At 38.4% G+C, this 18,285-nt stretch overlaps 1 protein-coding gene across 3 annotated transcripts in view; it reads right to left on the minus strand.

The window, feature by feature from the left end:
* Positions 1-6,398: 6,398 nt before the first annotated feature.
* Positions 6,399-18,285, minus strand: part of LOC114667523 (pleckstrin homology-like domain family B member 3) — a 52,735-nt gene continuing 40,848 nt past the window's right edge. For all 3 annotated transcript variants that reach the window (XM_028822847.2, XM_028822843.2, XM_028822844.2), the window contains 7 exons: positions 16,653-16,746; positions 13,966-14,161; positions 12,375-12,462; positions 11,318-11,416; positions 10,429-10,648; positions 9,550-9,635; positions 6,399-6,974 (listed from right to left, as the gene is read on the minus strand). In XM_028822847.2, the coding sequence (XP_028678680.2) occupies positions 6,840-6,974; positions 9,550-9,635; positions 10,429-10,648; positions 11,318-11,416; positions 12,375-12,462; positions 13,966-14,161; positions 16,653-16,746 (918 nt within the window). In that variant the 3' untranslated portion in view covers positions 6,399-6,839. The remainder of the gene's footprint in view (positions 6,975-9,549; positions 9,636-10,428; positions 10,649-11,317; positions 11,417-12,374; positions 12,463-13,965; positions 14,162-16,652; positions 16,747-18,285) is intronic.

The following is an 18,285-nucleotide window of genomic DNA, read 5'->3' on the forward strand; positions in this document are numbered from 1 at the left end:
CGTACCCGCGCTTAGCGGGCTTTTAAAACAGCGCGAAAGTCGAGCCGCGAACCAAACTTCAGACGCGAGGAGGTGAGCTGGTGGCATCGCCAGTCTGTGAATCCGAGGCAACTTAATTCGTCGAGTGTTTATTCATTTATTCGTATTTGAACAGAAGGATGTCTAAAATAAATTTTCGCTGAAGCTTCAAGCCGAACAAGAAGGCTATTCGCTATCAAATCTTCCAAGATTTCCAGAGGTCAGATTTTTGTTTATGTTTGTGAACGCTTTAAATGGTCCATCACAAGGCGCGGCTTTAACAGGTCATTTGCAGTGTTATATTGGTCGCAATCGATTTTTTTTTGCTGTTTAATATTCTTTTGTTTCTGTTTTCTCTTTCTTAATTTGCTGTTGCTGTTGTATTTTATTGTGACGGTTCAGGAGGGCAATGAAGAGCTAAATGTACTTCTTTAATATTATTGTAGCTGCGTTTCTTCAAGGTTTTTAAAATGGTAGAGATACTGAGATGGAATTTTATAATACAAAAAAGGCTAATTTTTATGGTGTTACTGGGTTTGATATCAATTCTTTACATTAGTTATTAGGACAGTGAAACTGTCATCTAGCACAGCGCCTTCAGAAGACATTCAGACCCCTTCACGTTTTAAACATTTCGTTTTGTTGCTTTAGTCTGATGCTAAAATCACTCACATTTTTTCTTCCTTAATCACATCACACAATACTTCAGTATGACAAAGCGAAAAGAGGAATTTAGATTTTATTTGCAAATTTTATAAATATCACAAGTGTAACGCAGAAAGCTGAATGTGTGTGTGCTAATTAATCCACACTGTGGAGTCCTGTCTCGGCTAAATTCCGCACTGATTCCCTATTTGTACAGGCAATGTGCCATTCTAGGATTTAGCTGGTGCCCCCACCCAGGGTAACACCTGTTACCTTTCCTGCCTGTCTCCGGACCGTGGTCGGGGTGACGCAGGGGAGCTTCTCCTTCCTCGTGTTCAGTGGTGTGAAGCTCCAGGGCCAGAGCAACGTGCTCTGGGGTAAAACCCTGGCCCTGAGTTCCCTTGTCCTAATTTTCAGCAAGGAGCGACACAGAAGGCTTGAAGGCTCCATAGTTAACTTTATTAAAAATACTTATTAGGTGCTTGTTTCAAGTTGACAGAGACCAACACTAAGAGAGAGTCCCGCTACAAGCCAACACAACACAAAAACTTCCTCATTTTCATCAATATTCAAAACTCCACCCCTCAAACACCAATAACTCCACCCACATTCAGTATGATCGGGATGTCAGGCTGCTATTTTAAGCTCTGATCCCAACACACCGCGTTCCTGTTAGTTTAGCAGAAAGTGCACTTTGAGGCTGCTCTCCTGGAATTTATTCTCTATTTGGTTTCTCTTAATTTTCTATTGTAGACTTTGGGTGATTAAGCAGTTGGCAGTGCTGTGTCACAATGTCAGTGTCCTGGGCTCCGGTCCCATCTCAATTCCTGGCTGTGTGGCTTTTGTATGTTCTCCCTGTCTCCATCTGCATTTTCTGTAGGTAACTCAGTTGCGTCCCACATCTCAGACATGTAGAGTTTAGGTTGCTTGACTCAAAATTGATACCATAAGATTTGTGTGTGTGTGTGTGTGTGTGTGTGTGTGTGTGTGTGTGTGTGTGTGTGTGTGTTTGTGCATGTGCGCCATGTGGTGGACTGGCCTCTTTTCCAGGGTTGTCTTCTCGTTGCTAATTTGCTGTTGTGTTTAATTGTAATGGCTCAGGAGAATAGAGATGGGGATCTGAATATACTTACATAATATTATTTAGCTACATTTCTTCAAGGTTTTTAAAATTGTACAGATACTGAGTTGGAATTTTATAATACAAAAAGGGTTAATTTCTTATCATATTTGTGGGTTTGATATCAATTCTTTATGTTATGAGAACTGTGAAACTGTCATCTAGCATAGCACCATCAGAAAATATTCAGACCCCTTCACTTTTTACACATTTCATTTTGTTGCTTTAGTCTTATACTAAAATCACTCACATTATTTTTTCCTTAATCACATCACGCAATACCCCAGTATGACAAAGTGAAAAGAGGAATTTAGATTTTTTTTGTAAATTTTATAAATATCACAAAAGTGTAACGCACAAAGCTGAATGTGTGTCTGCCCGGCACACAAATCCACACTGTAGAGTCCTGTCTCAGCTAAATTCTGCACATATTCCCTATTTGTACAGGCAATGTACCATTCTGGGATTTAGTTGGTGTCCCCACCCAGGGTAACACCGGGTACCACTGTTAGTTTAGCAGAAAGTGCACTTTGAGGCTGCTCTCCTGGAATTTATTTTCTATTTGTTTTCTCCTAATTTTCTGTTGTAGACTTTGGGTGATTAAGTAGTTGGAACTGCTGTGTTACAATGTCAGAGTACTGGGCTCCAGTCCCATCTCAGTTCCTGGCTATGTGGCTTTTGTACATTCTCCCTGTCTCCATGTGCATTTTCTGTAGGCAGCTCAGTTGTGTCCCACATCTCAGACATGTACAGTTTAGGTTGCTTGACTCAAAATTGATACCATAGAGCAAGGTTTGGGTTTGTGTGTGTGTGTGTGCGCGCCATATGGCGCACTGGCCTCTTTTCCAGTGTTGTCTTCTCGTTGCTAATTTGCTGTTGTATTTTATTGTGACGGCGCAGGAGAATGGAGATGGGGATCTGAATATACTTACATATTATTATTTTAGCTGCATTTCTTCAAGGTTTTTAAAATTTTACAGCTACTGAGATAGAATCTTATAATGCACAAAACAGTTTCTTTGTTATGATATTTCTGGGTCCTACCCAATGGTGCTAGTATGTTCTCAACTCTGTATTGCATTAAGAGAATTCAGAAGAATCAACAAATAAGCCAATGAACTGATACATAAATAATCCTCTAATGCAGAATTAATTGTGTTCACACATTGCTGAGTATCAAGTAATTTTTTTTTTTGAATTCAGAATGTCCAAATGGACACCTAGATATAAGGTTGAAAAGCTGAGACATGGTACAGTTCCTCAAAAAGCTGTTCCGCTGTGCTATAAGCATCTGTCTACTCTGAGGTCCATTTAAGGTGTTAAACTAATTTTTCAGTCGCTGGATAAAGGATTGTCTAGGCCAGTGCTTCCCAAATTCGGTCATGGGGACCCACTTTGGCTGTAGGTTTTTGTTCCAACCAAATTCATAATCAGTAACAACACCCGCTAACACTGATCTCAATTAATTAGCAGGTCTTTATTTTTTACCTCTTATTCTGCATTCAGAAAATGTAGTAATATTTCTGCTTTTGCTATAGATTTAAACGCTTAACTCTCTTTTGTAGATTTCATTCTATTTTGCCCTTTCCCTGTGCAGTTTCCCCCTATCTTTGTGTCTTATTAATGACAATTAAAAATGAGCAGAGCAGACACCCAGGCAAACAACACTGAATAATCAAAGGCTGCAACTACTTTAGCGTTAGACTCACCAATTACTAAATAATGGAGATATATATATATATATAATTTTTTTTTTTTTTTACCTAAACTTAGTTTTCTAATTTCTATATTGTTCCCAAAACACAGAACTTGGGAAATAACAATTCACTTAATTAGCCCAGGAGTCAAATTAAAAACAGAAGCTAATTGGAACAAAAACCTGCAGCCACAGTGGGTCCCCAGGACTGAGTTTGGGAAGCACTGAGCTAAGCATTTTCTGAATACTTGGTCAATGGGAGATGCAGCATCAGGGTTAATCCAAGGCACACACCATCACACAAGGCCATTCTGGCAATGAGAAAGGTAAGAATAGACTCCACGGAGGTTGTGACCAGGCTACAAAGTGAGCAGTGGTCCTTGGAGCTTGGAGGCCACCAAATAAAAGTTAAAGGTTATCCTCCATACTTGTTTTTCATAGCTTTTTAGAATTTGTAATTAAGGTTTAGTGCTGTGCTGCATAACACAATTTGCTCTCATCATTAGAAAGTCACTGATAGTAAGTCCAAACACACATCAAAGCACACAAGCTTGTTTGAAAAAATGGCAGACTTTTTCCAACAACCTGCTATTTCACTTTGTGTTGAAGAATCATGCAAGCTACAAAGTAATTGAAACAGTAATATCAGCATTAATAGTGTAACAGTTTCAAGTAAAATGAAAAATAGAAAGGTCTAGGGAAGCTGCTTTTCTTTGGATCCAGAAGTTGCTATATCCAGGCATGGCTGCATGCGCCAGCAACAGTGTGGTACAAATTGTGACCTCAGAATCCATCCTTGTCATCTAGTATTTTAAGCATGATTACACACTCAAATACACACATAATGTTCCAGTTAAAGGATAAGTTTGATATTTTTCAAGTCAAAGTTATTTCTATTCAAACATGGTTTACGTGCATTTTCCAAGTGAAATTGTGTTCTAAAGTTAAGCATTTTCTATGCATTTTTAAAAAATATGTTGCTCTCACTGGTGCTTTACAATAGAGGCTAATGGGGCATCACTGAAAAATAAAAGCCTAAAAACTTACAGATGAGGCCAACATGTTTTGATATACAAATCTATTTATTGCATATTCCTGGTAATATTTTTCTCATGGTAAGGATATGTTTTCTATTGGCTTGTGTAAATTCTCACATAAATGTGGAACAACCATGTGGCATGAAATGTTTACTGTGATTTGTTCATTCAGGGAAGTAATGCCCCTTTTTTGAAAGATTATTACAGAAGAAGACAAATGCTGAAATGGCCTGCACACAGGTCTTTTAAAATGGCTGAAACTGTTGAGCCTAAATTGGTTTATGCAGGCATGATAATGTTATTTTAATTATGGACACAAATCCCATCTACCTAATGGTTAATTCAATTACTGGAATCAGTTCTCAAATGAATTAATAAAGTTGATCTGTCAGGTAAATGGTGAAAAGTGCAACAGGTACTCAGAGACACCTAAGTGGAAGTTATGGGGAATTGCATTTTAGGCAAACACACAAGCTGTACACATGAAAGATCACTGGGAATCTGGGACAAATTTTAAAGTTGTGGAGATCCTTTACTAGGGTGGAGGAAAATAATTATGTCACCAAACAAGTTTGACAGACTGTAGAATCTTTGTGTTTGCTAAATTAATTATGCTCTTAGGATTTTGAATCTGTTTGTGTATGTGCACACTGTTGGACTGCAGTTTAATCTGGTGAGGAAAAATGACCCTTGCTCTTGTGCAAAAGGAAAGCTGTTTAGCAGAAGGGGGACAGTATGTTCTCCTGTGAAGACTATGTAGTCACACTAAAAAAATACTATTTGACAATGTATATGCATACTCAGCAATTCTTCCAGGCTATTGCAGTGCCTCTCTGCTCCAGGGACTTGAGCTCAACTCTGGGGCTGTTTATTATCTGTGTATGGGTATCCATTGTAAATGTGGGCTTTGTCCCTGTTTTCTGGATTCCTCCTGGATCTCTGATGAGTGCAGGTAAAGTGTCAAGGCAACTCTGATTCAGCCTGATGTGAGTGTGCCTTGTGATGGACAAATCCTAGATAGTCCAAGGTTGGTTACTACAGCTGAGGTATGCTGCTTTCCTCTGTAAATCAGTTTTTTAATAAGAGGATCACAGAATGATTAAATACCTATTAAATATATACATAGTCGTATCTGCTCTACACTGTTGATCAATCAATCGTCTCTCTTGAGATTGTCTAGGGGCACCTTTAGAAAAACAAAACTTTCCTTAATAATACTAGTACTATTTTTCAAAAGCATTGTGCGATATTGCTCATAAAGTACATTCTAAAGTGACAGATATTTTGCTTGTCCTCTTGTCCTGCTTTTCACCTGTTCCTAACATGGCTTACCTTTAAATGAGCTGAGCTAACTGTAACTCCTGCCAAAGTAATCTTGTGAATACCATCAAATAAGCTGGAAAAACTGGTTTATGGTATAACGTGCTTAAAGATATACAATGTATGTGTGTTTTTGCATTATTTTATTAAGGATTATATTGGTCAGGGTGTGACTTAGTTGATGCTGTTGGTAAAGGCAGGTCTAATTTACATACCATGTCTAAGATGCTGCTGCTTATTAAACTATATAAAGTTGGTGTAATCATAGTATGGGTTGAATTTTAAACATGGCAGGCAGGATATTTTAGTGGTGGGATGCCAAACATGAAATTGTGAGATAGCGGGTTCAAATCCTTGCGCTAAAAGGGAAAGTTTGCAGAGAGTGTCCAAGAATCACATTTTAGAACAGGCACCTGTGCCAAGCAGTGTATATAATGTGTTTCGGAATGGGTTTAGCAAGGAAAGGCCTCATATGGTGTTGAATTAGTAAGAGACCTCCATTCATGAAAGGAGAAATTGTGAAACCCAAAATTCTTATCTTTAAACTGAATTTTTATTGTGCTCATTAAAGTATTTTATTCTCCTCATCATCCATAGTTACTGCTGATATCTGTAGAACTGAAATGTACTTTCACTTTACAAATATAACTTGTTTGCTCCATATAAAATGAGTGAATAATTTCGCATCCACTTAAGCCCTTTTGATGTCACTGAAATAAATTAGCAGTCTCATTTGTAATCCAACTGTCACCAGCTTTGTTTTCTCAGGCATGGTGGACCTTTAATATGCAGACACAGCCTGCATGATCCTGGTTCCACTGTTCTGTAATTCACACGCTCCAGGTTCTTTGTACATCCAAAGTAATCCTGGAAGGAGACATGACGCCATGTCTGGTGGCTCAGGAGGTCACAACACTTGTCGATCCTCCTCCCCGATGACCTGTCTTCTGTTTGCAGAAGGCACAGCAGCACTCTTGTCTGTAACAGTCTGTCCTTTATGGGTTCAGTAGCGCCTGTGCTCATCTGTTGCTGTAACGATTACATCCATCCAAATTCTCATAGCCTCTGGTGTTGGAGCAACCATGAAAAAGAGTCTGTCATAAGTCTTTACGCAAAAGGTCAGTTTGGGGTGGGGGCTCTAGGAGAGAAATGAGACAAAAATTAAACACTAGTAACACAGAGAGTATATAAAGAGCACTGTAGGAGGTAGGCATCATAAATGTAAATAGTATATACAGTAGGAGAATGCACTGTATAACTAATTAGTATAATCTGAACAACACACTCTATACAAAGACAAATGCTATTTTTATTATATACTCACTGGCCCAGTGTTTGAAAAACCGTAAATTCAAAAGAGTGCCACTGCAGTCCACAAGGCATGGTTTGAATGTACTAATTAAATCCATTGCATTATTTATTCCAATGGAAGGTATACACAATCAAAGCCATAACTTAGTAAAGAAAAACTAAATAGAAAAATGATTGGCAATAAAAAGAATGATAGAGGAAGTACAAGGCTCATTGGAGCACATTGACGGTCACACATTGGGAAATAGCTAATGGTCTGACATGTTGGCTGGGTGGAGGTTGAGGTCTCAAGCACTGGTCCTGGGATGTCTGCATGTCCTCTTTAGAACTGTTAACATTATTTATTTACACAATTTATTTCTGCTCTCATTTTATTACATTACTAATGTTGGATCACCAGAATGATTAATGGACTCAAATGAGATAGTGGGTGACATCACTGGGCATGTCCAGGGTTATCTTACAAGACAATTAACTGTTTATGGACTTCTTATTTTTTTTGGAGCACAGGTAGATTAAGTGACACGCTCAGGGCCACACAGTATGAACTAAACAAGCAACCAATGGGTTAAAGTCTAATGCCTTAGCCATTCATGTACAAGATGTTTCAATGGCATTTGCACATCTTAGATGTTAATAACATACACTAAAATAGTGCAGCCTGACAGAATTTGAACTCCTTTCAGTTTATTCTTGTCCAACACTCTGTCTTCACTGCAGAAAGTCTCATAGCTCTGTTTTTAGTTAAAGTCTCCAATGTTCAAGACATAAACCAACTGTGCCATAAGAAACACCAGCAGGCAATGTCTGTTTTAGTATACACAGTTTCCTAGGTACACTAAACTGCTTTCACACAATGGCATTATGAAGTATAAATCGTGAATACCAGCATTTCTGCCATCAGTTAGTGTCCAGTTGAATGTTGGAACAGGCAAAACCAGCGAGCTTAGTGACTTTGAAGGTGGCATTGATTCTTTCATCACTGACTTTTTTTCACACAACTATTTCAAGTGTTTACTGAGAATGGTGTGAAAGGCACACAACTACAACTCCCAAAGATCATGTTGGGTACTGATGTTGTTAGCAAAATGAAAGAGTGTGCACCAAAGCATCAGAACTCAGCTGATGAGGAAAGGCAAACAGTTGTTTGGTCACTTGAATGCGTGACCTCCTTTGCATCATACTAAGGGTTTAAAATTTAATGCAAAGCATAATGCGCCTGTGGAGTCATCTTGTTTGCTGTCAACAGTACAGGTCAGAATTATGTGGCTTTTTGAGTTTTTTCAGCTTTACTTTTTTAATAATACTTCTATTTATCCATTTTGGCCAAATGTTTTGGTCTTTTTGTTTGATTGCTTTTTGGAATAAATGTATTTTGAGCCAGGATCAGAAGATCTCTGAAATTGCACCAACATATTTATAGTAGCTGAGTTTTTACTTTCCCATTTTAAGTTTTGTATATACTTCCTCATCCCCACAAAGTCTCCTTTACTCAAGTTAAAAGGCTTGATTTTGGTGTACATCTGTGTGTTTTTAAAGATTATCTCAAATTTATCCATGTTGTGATCACTGTTGCTTATAGTATCAGTAACGTCTGTTCTTGTTACCCTGTCTTTACTGTCTGACAAGATGGGATCTAGACAAGTGTCACCACGTGTTGGGCTGGAGAGAAACAGAGTGAAACAACAGTCATTTATTTGCCATCTGCACCATTTCAGTTTCCTCTTTTGTATTCCCAATAATAGCTTCCCAATCAATGTTCGAAAAGTTACCTTATTTGGTTAAATAATATATTACAGGAATTTGGCAGCCTGCATGTAACTCCAATAACCAGATCTCTGTCTTTTTACATTACTAGCTTAATCCACACTGATTCTGATTTGTTTGCTTCTTCCGTTTTGAAGATGTTGGCCTGCATATTATTTTTCATGTATAGCGCCACAACCCCTCCTTTCCTTCCTTGTCTATCTCTCCTTAAGCATCTGTTGCCACTAATATTATAGTCCTCTCCGTCACTCTCTTTTAGCTGTGACTGTGTAATTTATACAATATCGTGGCCCAATCATATACATACACACACACACACACAAGGGACCAATTTAGAGTCACTAATTAATCTAATTCAAACATGTCTTTGCAGGAGGAAATGTACATGAAAACCAGTATGTTAATGGAAGAACACCACACAGAAATCTACCAGGCACAGGGTTCAAACGCAAGGCTCCAGATCCATGAGATATTGCCACTGACCACTGCACTGCCATGCTACCCATCACACATACTCATTTACTGATTTAATTTTTTTCAGTCTTCTGAGAGAACAACTCTTTAGACTATAGTAGTGTGTGGTTTTCCATTGTAGGGGTACCACAATAAAGTAAAGTTCATAAATTGAAGGATACCTTTGTGGCACTGCGTAAGTGATCATAGTAAACCTCCTCAATGGCTTGGAAATAGATGACTCCTTTCAGCTTATTTTCTTCTTTGTCTGCAAATTAAATTACAAATATGCAAAAAGCAATTAATAAAATGTGTCTCTGTGTGGCACTGCTCCTGAGATCCAAGTTTCAATATCCCAGTTGGAGCACAGGCAGGTTGAATACAATATAATTTATTTTTGTGTAGCCCAAAATCACACAAGAAGTGCCGTAATGGGCTTTAATAGGCCCTGCCTTTTGACAAGAAAAATCTTTAAGGGAAAAAAACGGAAGAGACCTCAGGAAAGGCAATTCAAAGAGAGAGACCCCTTTTCAGGTAGGCTGGGTGTCAAAAAAGGGGCTCAATACAATACACAAAACAGAGCACAAGTAATCCTCAATACAATATACTAGTGCAATAGAAATATTGCAAGTACAGAGCAGAATTCAACAGTACATGATATTACATAATACAATGTGTTCAGGGTCCCACTAGGAAGTCAGAAAGGAATGGAATTAGCAACCACTGGCTTTGCAGGGCTGTATCTAAATATAAAACATATTTTAAATGATTACAATGATTGTGTGGTCCACACTGTTTGTACTCTTCTCACTGTTTGCTACCACAGTGTAAATATTTCAGTGTGCAGTGTGTGCTTTTCAGTATATGGTGTAACGTCTCACCATATGGTGTATGCACAGTTAAGAATGATTTATATCCTAAACAGAACCTCACATGTGAGCTGAAGATGATGTGGCATTTAAATTGTAATACAGTCTAGACACCGTATGAGGGACAGTTGAGCATGAAGGGTTTAAAACAGCTTTTTGAAAAATTAAATAAATGAATAAATGGCTTCTCACCAGAAAAGTAAGCCAGGCGCTTTTTGTCTCCATCAAATACAAACCACCTCTTCCTCCATGTTTTGATCTTGCCTCCCATCTTAGTGAGAAAACCTTTGCATTTACGATCTGAGACACTGACGTGAGTGCACATTTCTACTCCGTGACCCAGGGACTCCAGGTGGGACCTCAGATTAAATGTTGAAGAGCTAATTAGAGAAGCAGGTGGCTCCATGTCATCCTGAGGGCAGAAGAAAGTAACAAAGATAAGAGAAGCAGAACTGGAGTGGCCATATCCAGCCTCATCAACTCCATTCAGCACCCCAAAGAGGCATGTCAACGTGCTGTTGATCATCTTAAGAGGTGCAGTCAAATCAAGATTGAATTAGGGATGGTACAAGTCCAAATGTCCAAGAACATGTAAATAAACTAAGTTCCCCACCAGGAATGAAAGTTCTACTTATGTATCTTTTTGTTCATCTGCCTGTCATATCTATTTATCTATCATAATAGCTGTGCTGCCAATCTAAGACGGTTTGAAATCTAAGTAATAAACGTAGACCTCAGTGTTAACATTTGCAGTGCACCATGCAATACATGTCTGTTATGTGCCATTTGGTATGGAATTTATAAAAGCAGTGTTAATGTTTGTGATGTGTCATCTGTTGGAATGACAAATGTAATACATTTTATTGCTAAAAATGTTTGAGATACTCCATCTTTTGGAATGGCAGAAACATAGCAACCAAATGGACACAATTACAGTATATTTTTATTAAGGTGGATCATGCTTTTCGTATCCATCTGTTTTACATTTAGTTCCTATTTCGTGTTAATTATATAGTGGATTTTGTATATCTTGTTCTTATAGTACCTTTTCTGTGTATCTGTATAAAACATAAGACCATACCTCAGCATTGAGATCAGGCAAGCCATTTAGAGTCTCTGGCGGAGGACTTGAGATTGGCTCCTCCTTCTTGGCATCTTCTTGGGCTTGACGCCTTGCCTCCTGAGGATGAAGAGACAAGAGACCACAATGACCCATAATTCATGTACGGGGTCTTTGTGCATGTGTGTTGGTTTTCTTTTTTTTTTTTTTACCATATCATTCTGGAAAATGAGCCCTGTGTAACTCTAGGCATCTAATAATTTAAGGAGCAAGGATCACTTTAGACCTCACAGTTTTTGAAAGTCTGAGATTAAATTTGTCCTCTGGAAGCAAATCACACTCCATTTAATTACTTAACATGAGTTAAAGTTCTTTTTACTTATCGTCTCACTAAGCACTTCGACTGAAGCAAAGGAATGACATGTTTTGGTTGATCAGCTATCAGAAAATGTTTCTCCTTTTAACTTCCTTCTTTCACAGTTGTAAAAGGTGCTGTTTATTTTGATTTGTGCCCAAAGCCACACCCAAAGTTCCACCTTCATTGGAGCCTCTGCCAACCAAATTAATCACTGATAAAATCAGCCATGTGCAAACCCATATATTTTTAAAAATTCACATGCTAGACAAAAGCAAGCAAGCAGCTTAAAACATACACACTTATCTCAGTATGAGGTAGCTACAGACTGGCCCTATTTATATGGTAAAAGCTGGGCATATGTATTATGTTTTGCATGGCAACTTACTACACTTAAACCAACCAACTGTAGCATCATCTTTTTAAGAACGCCTTATGAGGGCCAAGATGTTATTCCTATGAGTAGCCCATGGGCTACTCCCACCTGTGCAAGGTTTTGGGCAGCAGTTTGCTCACCCCTGCACTAGGCCATGTTAGGCTTGCCTTCAGGATGAAAGGGACAACCTTGAATGAACATGTAAGCATTACATGAACAGCGCCTGGGCTCCATAGACCTCTTGCCCATCTGCCTTCATTTGTATACAGTATTTTCGCTAGAGCATTTCTGTCAACTAAATAGAATTGGTCCTTCTTTCAAGAAAAATGGACTTGCTGATAACTTACCTTGGCCTTCAGGAGGCGCTCTTTCTCTGCCTTGGCCTCCCGGAGTTTACGCTCCATTTCAGCTATGCTTGGGATGCCAGTGCCATCCCTAAAAGATAATGAATACACTATCAGTACATGGATGTTCAGTGTGTCCACAACACTCCTATTTCTAAACTTTCATCTGTACTTTTGACAAATTGTCATTGTAGTGAGACAAAGGAGAATACAGTTATGAAGGCTTATAAACCCATAATGATTTAAGGCTTTGATTGATGTCTTTTGTCAATGTTTTTATCACACACTTGTTTACTAACACATGTAATTGCTTGATTGATTAGCAAATTGAAGCGTCCTTCTGAGCTGCAAGTGGCTGAATTATAACCAGTTGTCTGGCTTCCTATGCATTGGGTGAAGTTCAATTTGGGTCTCCTATAGAAGCACATTTTGAAGATGTCACCTAGCATTTTTTTCCCAACCAGTTTCACAACTAGTGAGTCATTTTATCGGGTTGTTTAATTGTCCTTTCTCCTTTTCATATTTTGCATGTGGGAATGTGTAGTAGTGTAAGGTTTGCATTTATAAGAAATACTAGACAAAGAGCCCGTTTCGACAACGTAAGATGAAACGGGCACGAGTTTGTGTCAGCAGTGTATAAAGAACAAATGATAAGTAACGAAGAAGTTGTTTTGTAATGATTGTAGTCCGCTTTACTCATTACTGTACAGGCTTGTACAGTTAGTTTATGAATTTTCCAGGACTATAGTAAATTATTGAATGATGAAATTCTAGTACAATATGGAATAGTAATAAGTATAAGCACCACAAACCTGATATAGGTGTATTGAATGAATGTGTAATTGAATCAGAATGCATAATTAGGCCTCGAGCTGTAGTCGAAATCACCTTTCAGGCCTCTAGAGCTTTAATCGAAGTCGCCTTTCTCTTTGAATTTTTGCAGTCATAAATCTGCCGCCTGCCGCGATGTTGGGGTTGGATGTCGGTCTCGTAAGGTTTTTCGGCCAGCTGCGCAGAAGGCGACTGCGCATTTGGCTTCGGACGGACGTGAGTGAGTGAGTGAGGAGGCAGGCGAATTATGTATTAAGATTAATAGTTTTGGTATATCTTTCAATGCTTAACTCTGTTTTGTCCTTTTTCTTTTTTAATTCACTTTTCTGTGTAGTGGGCACTCTTAATTGTATTCATCTAATGGCAATTAACGACCATTTAGGGAAACACCAGTGCAAAAACAGAATGCTAAGAGCAGCTGTTTCAGTATTAACGCTATTGGGTGTTTATTAGTAAATCACAGCTTTATAAAACAACATTAAAAAATGTTAAAAGTAAGTAGAATGGGTTCTTAACTATCTAATACAGCCATTCTTGCTTCATATTACAGATATACTTTGTATTTCCAGTTAAATTTTTGGATTGATACAAAAATTTAAAAATACAAACTGGAAACTGGCAACTTCTTTAATTAAAGTAGAAGTTGAATTAGCAGGAGAAACTGGTTGTCAGGAAAACCTGCAGCCACAAAAGCTCCCGGGATTTAACTTAAGAGCCACTGCTATAAAGTTTAGTGCCAGCACCACATTTAGAATCGCTGTACCTTTCCACTGCTGTTGTCCTGCAGGGGGCTGTCTTGTGTGACATCTCGCCAACGACTGACACTTCAGTGCAGTGAGAATTGCTGGGAGGTGACTTAGAGTGAGGACTTCTCTGTAGATTCTCACACTGTTGCTTCATGGCCACTTGGTTGTGAGGTGGAGAAACAGTGAGTGAAGAACTGCCATTTACAAGCGAGCCTAGAAAATACAGACAAGGTTGTATCGTGATTGGTGTTTTCTCCAAAGCAAAACTGTGAAGCTTCCAAAATTCTGCCAAGAAGCAGGCCGGTATCTTCACTGGTCTTCCCAGTAGAGGCTCACTTAGTTCAGCTGGGCCCCAAATACCAACTGCTAACTTCAGCTGGAGCAGACCCAAAAATGGAGAGCTTGCAAAACAACTACAAATAACACAAAAATCAAGTGAAAACCCCACAATGAGGAGGGTCACCATAAACCTGCGGCTTTATACAAATTGTTTGTTGCTCTTTTTGTAATCAAGTAACTGATTTATTATAAGAAATCATAAATAAAGTACAAAAGCTCAAAAAATTAATAAAAACAGATGCTTAAAGCCAATCCTCTGCTAACAAGTCCCAATACAAGATCCAGAAACCATAAAGCAAAGACAGAGCAGTTATATCTAATCTAATCTAATAATTAAAATAACAAAAACGGGAAATCCAGAGAATAACACTAAATGTAAAGAGGAGAGCACACCAACACCAAGTGCATGCAATGTACCATGAGGGACTGCAACTCCCCTCAGTCTTTTTAAATTGCTGGAAACAGACCCTCAACACAGATTAACAGGTGGCCCTGTCTCTTGGGGAACATGGCAGAACAAGTATCCACACATAACGAATAAATGAATAAATAACATCAACATACAGTAAATGATATAAACCAATGGCATAAAAAGGTATTTAAAAGGTTAACAGATTGCTAATGCAGATAGCCATCAAAAATGAAAAATCTGTTTTACATGGATAAATGAATGCCTTGTGTGGTGTCTGTCATTGCTGAGTTTTGTAATGGGATTTGTAACTCTGGAAAATTAGCCAGGGTGAGAAAATGACAGACTGTTTTTTTGATTAAACAAACAAGATAAGTAAGTAACTGAGGGAGTTGGGGACTCAGAGAGACAGATGTGAAAGGGACTATATAAGAGATAGGTAGTAATTTATTCATCTCTCTTTTTTCTGATATGTTTAATGTCCATTTTCTGGGTTTTCCAAATTTTGGGGATACAAACTCTCACCTAGCCCAGAAATACTAATGGATTACGACAATAGAAGCCCCGAAGTACTTCTGGGCTGATTAAAGAACTTAAATTCTCCGTCTGACCCAGAAGTGCTGGCAAGTCACAAGGACAGAACAGTAGAAGCACTTCTGGGTCAAGAACTATAGAAAGGACTGCTGAAGACCCAGCAAGCGAGACGGATTTGGGAGGTGATGCACAAAGCTTGCTGGGAGGTGTGGAGGAGATATACTGTATATAGAGAGAATTGTGCTGTATTGTGTTGGTTATTGTGTTCATTTGCCTGTTCATGGTGGCTGTAGTGCTTTGGGCACTGTTTTCAAGAAGACAAAATATTAGAATACTTGTACTTGGTGCTTTGAACCCGTGTCCTGTACGTTTATCTGTTGGGTTAAAAGGGGCAACAGCGACCCCTAACGTCCACAGTATGCATTTAAAAAAAAAAAAATGTGGGGCGAACGACAGACCTCACTATGGTGATGGCACATTCTCTTTACTGGAACCCTTCTTTTGGCTTTCAGTTCTCGCATCTATTTCCAGCAACATCACAGGAACCTTCTGTTTGCCAAGGTATCCAAGGTAATGTTGTCTTCAGGACACAGAACTTATTCAGTCACATTAAATTCTCATAACAAGTCTCCATGCCCTGACATGGAGGTTGCTTCCTTATCCACCTCAGGTCCTGCCATAGAGTGCCTGGTCTGGAGAGTTAAGGGCCATACTTACCCTTAATAAAAGGATAAGTGTCTGTGTGTCAGTGTGGTTGCTACTATATGTCTCTGTTATTGCAAAAGATGGCGCATCAAAAACTTTTGTAGTAATAAAATGCATTGCATTTGTGAACCCAATAGATGGCACATTAACAGATATTAATGCTGGTTTCACGACTCCATACCAAATAGCATATAACAGAGACATATGCATGATGCACTGCAAACGTTAATGCTGAAGTCGACGTTGATTACTTAGATTGGTAGCACATCCACTTATAAATAACGACAAATCGGTTCACTGCCTTTAAAGGTTGTGTGCATTGGTGTTACAGCAAGTAAATATCTTTGATATGAATAAGGAAGTGTGGTGCAGTGGTTAAGGCTTTGGACTTCAAACCCTGAGGTTGTTGGTTTCAAATCCTGCTACACCACCACTTCATCTCCCTGTCTAACATTATGAGGCCACTGTGTCTTTATCCCTGATTTGGTTCAGTTTAATTTAAAGCACTTTTGTTTAGTGACTCTAAAGTATTCCTTTGCTATCATTTTATGAACATGTTTGCAATGTTTTGATGTAAAATAAGTAAAAAGTTATACTTTATGATTTCCCATTAATGGACTTTTTTCAGTTCAAGTTCCAGTTTACATGCAAAATCAGGTAACAGAATGTGTTTGTAACCTGAGACCCCCGTGTAATAATAGATTGTTATATTCTTACCATGCAATGACACCGGTCTGTCTGAAGGCCTGCTGTTCTGCTGACTCCGTCTCCTCTGTAAACTGGAAGTGCCATTCATATCAAGCAAAGGACTCTTTATATATATATATATATATATATATTAAAAGAAAAAAAAAAAGAGAGAAACAAGAGTGTCGCTTGTCAGTTGAGTTCTGAGATTTTCACACAATGGCACTGAAGCAATAAACATGATGTGAAAAGAAAAAAAAAAGTTCAGCAATCATCAGATCAAGTGGGCGATGAAAAATTTCCCTTTGGCTTGTCAAATGACATGAAGCAGCAAGTTGAGTGTAGGGTTGGGCTCAAGTGTTGCAACAGAGGGCGGGCGAGTTCAGCTCTTCAGCACGTTGTCTTTAATTTTTATGTAAGAACTGCTGAGATGCGAGTTGCATTTCAAGGTCAGCCATTGCCTATGTAGGTGTAAAAATCCACAGGTGTGATCGCCATGGGTCCTGCTGTAGAGGGGATCTTGTGGAGAGTCACATGGTGAATAATTGAATGATTCGCTTTCTCGGTTTTGCTCTTATTGTTTTGACGAAAGATAGGATTGCTTTCAGGTTAACGAACTGTACACATCTCCCTACATGTTCTCCTCAGGTCCTTTACAAAAGTCTTTCTGTCTAGCTTGGGCAGAACATTTTCTTTTTCTCGTTTCTGAAAATGTTGCTTCATTCTTTGCATTAGGATTCTCAATTAAGGTTTTGGATTTGTAAAGTATATCCAATAGTTTCTCACAGTAAGATAACCTCATAAAGAAGGATAAAATGACAGAGCAGGTATTGAACAATGAACCAGAGCATCCTGTATTTGGTGAAACAAAATCAATGTGCAGCAATAAATTATTAACTGTATAAGAAATACAAAAATAATGAACAACACTAAAGTCTGTATCATAAATGGACTTTTTCATTTCAGAAATAAGCAGTTGTTCATAAGTTTCATTTTCAAAACCCACTTAGTCCTGAGTAGGGTCATTGGAGTGCTGAAGCCTATCTCAGCCAGAATAGGATTTATGCATAATTTTAAAAGTCATACTTGAGCCACGTGACCAGGTTTTATTATGAAAAACATCGACAATTACAACATTTGTGTTTTAGTTATTACTGTGTATTATTTATACCTAAAAAAATGTTATGTTAGAATTAAGAAATTCAGACACTAGTACAAAATACCTTTTATTTTATATATAAAAAAACACCGGCTGTTTTTGATTTGGATTCTTAATTTTGTATTACTCTTTAAAAAATACAAGCATTGTAATCGCACTAGCGGCAAATATGAATTTGTTAATAAATGTAATTTCAAAAATAAACGTCTCTGTCAAGACTGCAGCAAAAGTACAAGAGGAGAGAGCTCATATAAGGAGTCTCTCACATATTCTTGTAGTTCATTAGGGGACCGTGGAGGGGAAAAAAGTCAGAGAGCAACTGCCCTGGAACTTAGTGTCTCATCCAGTGGTCTCCGTTTGCCACCGGTGGGTCACGAATTGATTTTTTTTTTTTTTTTTTTTTTTTTTTTTTTAAGTGGGTCGCGGTAGGTGTTGAGTGCATCGCGGCGAACTCATGAACGTAAGAGTCGCCCCTCTGACGGTCGTTCTCAAATCACTAAGGAA

Source organism: Erpetoichthys calabaricus, chromosome 17 (assembly GCF_900747795.2).
Source record: "Erpetoichthys calabaricus chromosome 17, fErpCal1.3, whole genome shotgun sequence".
Taxonomy (NCBI): domain Eukaryota; kingdom Metazoa; phylum Chordata; class Cladistia; order Polypteriformes; family Polypteridae; genus Erpetoichthys; species Erpetoichthys calabaricus.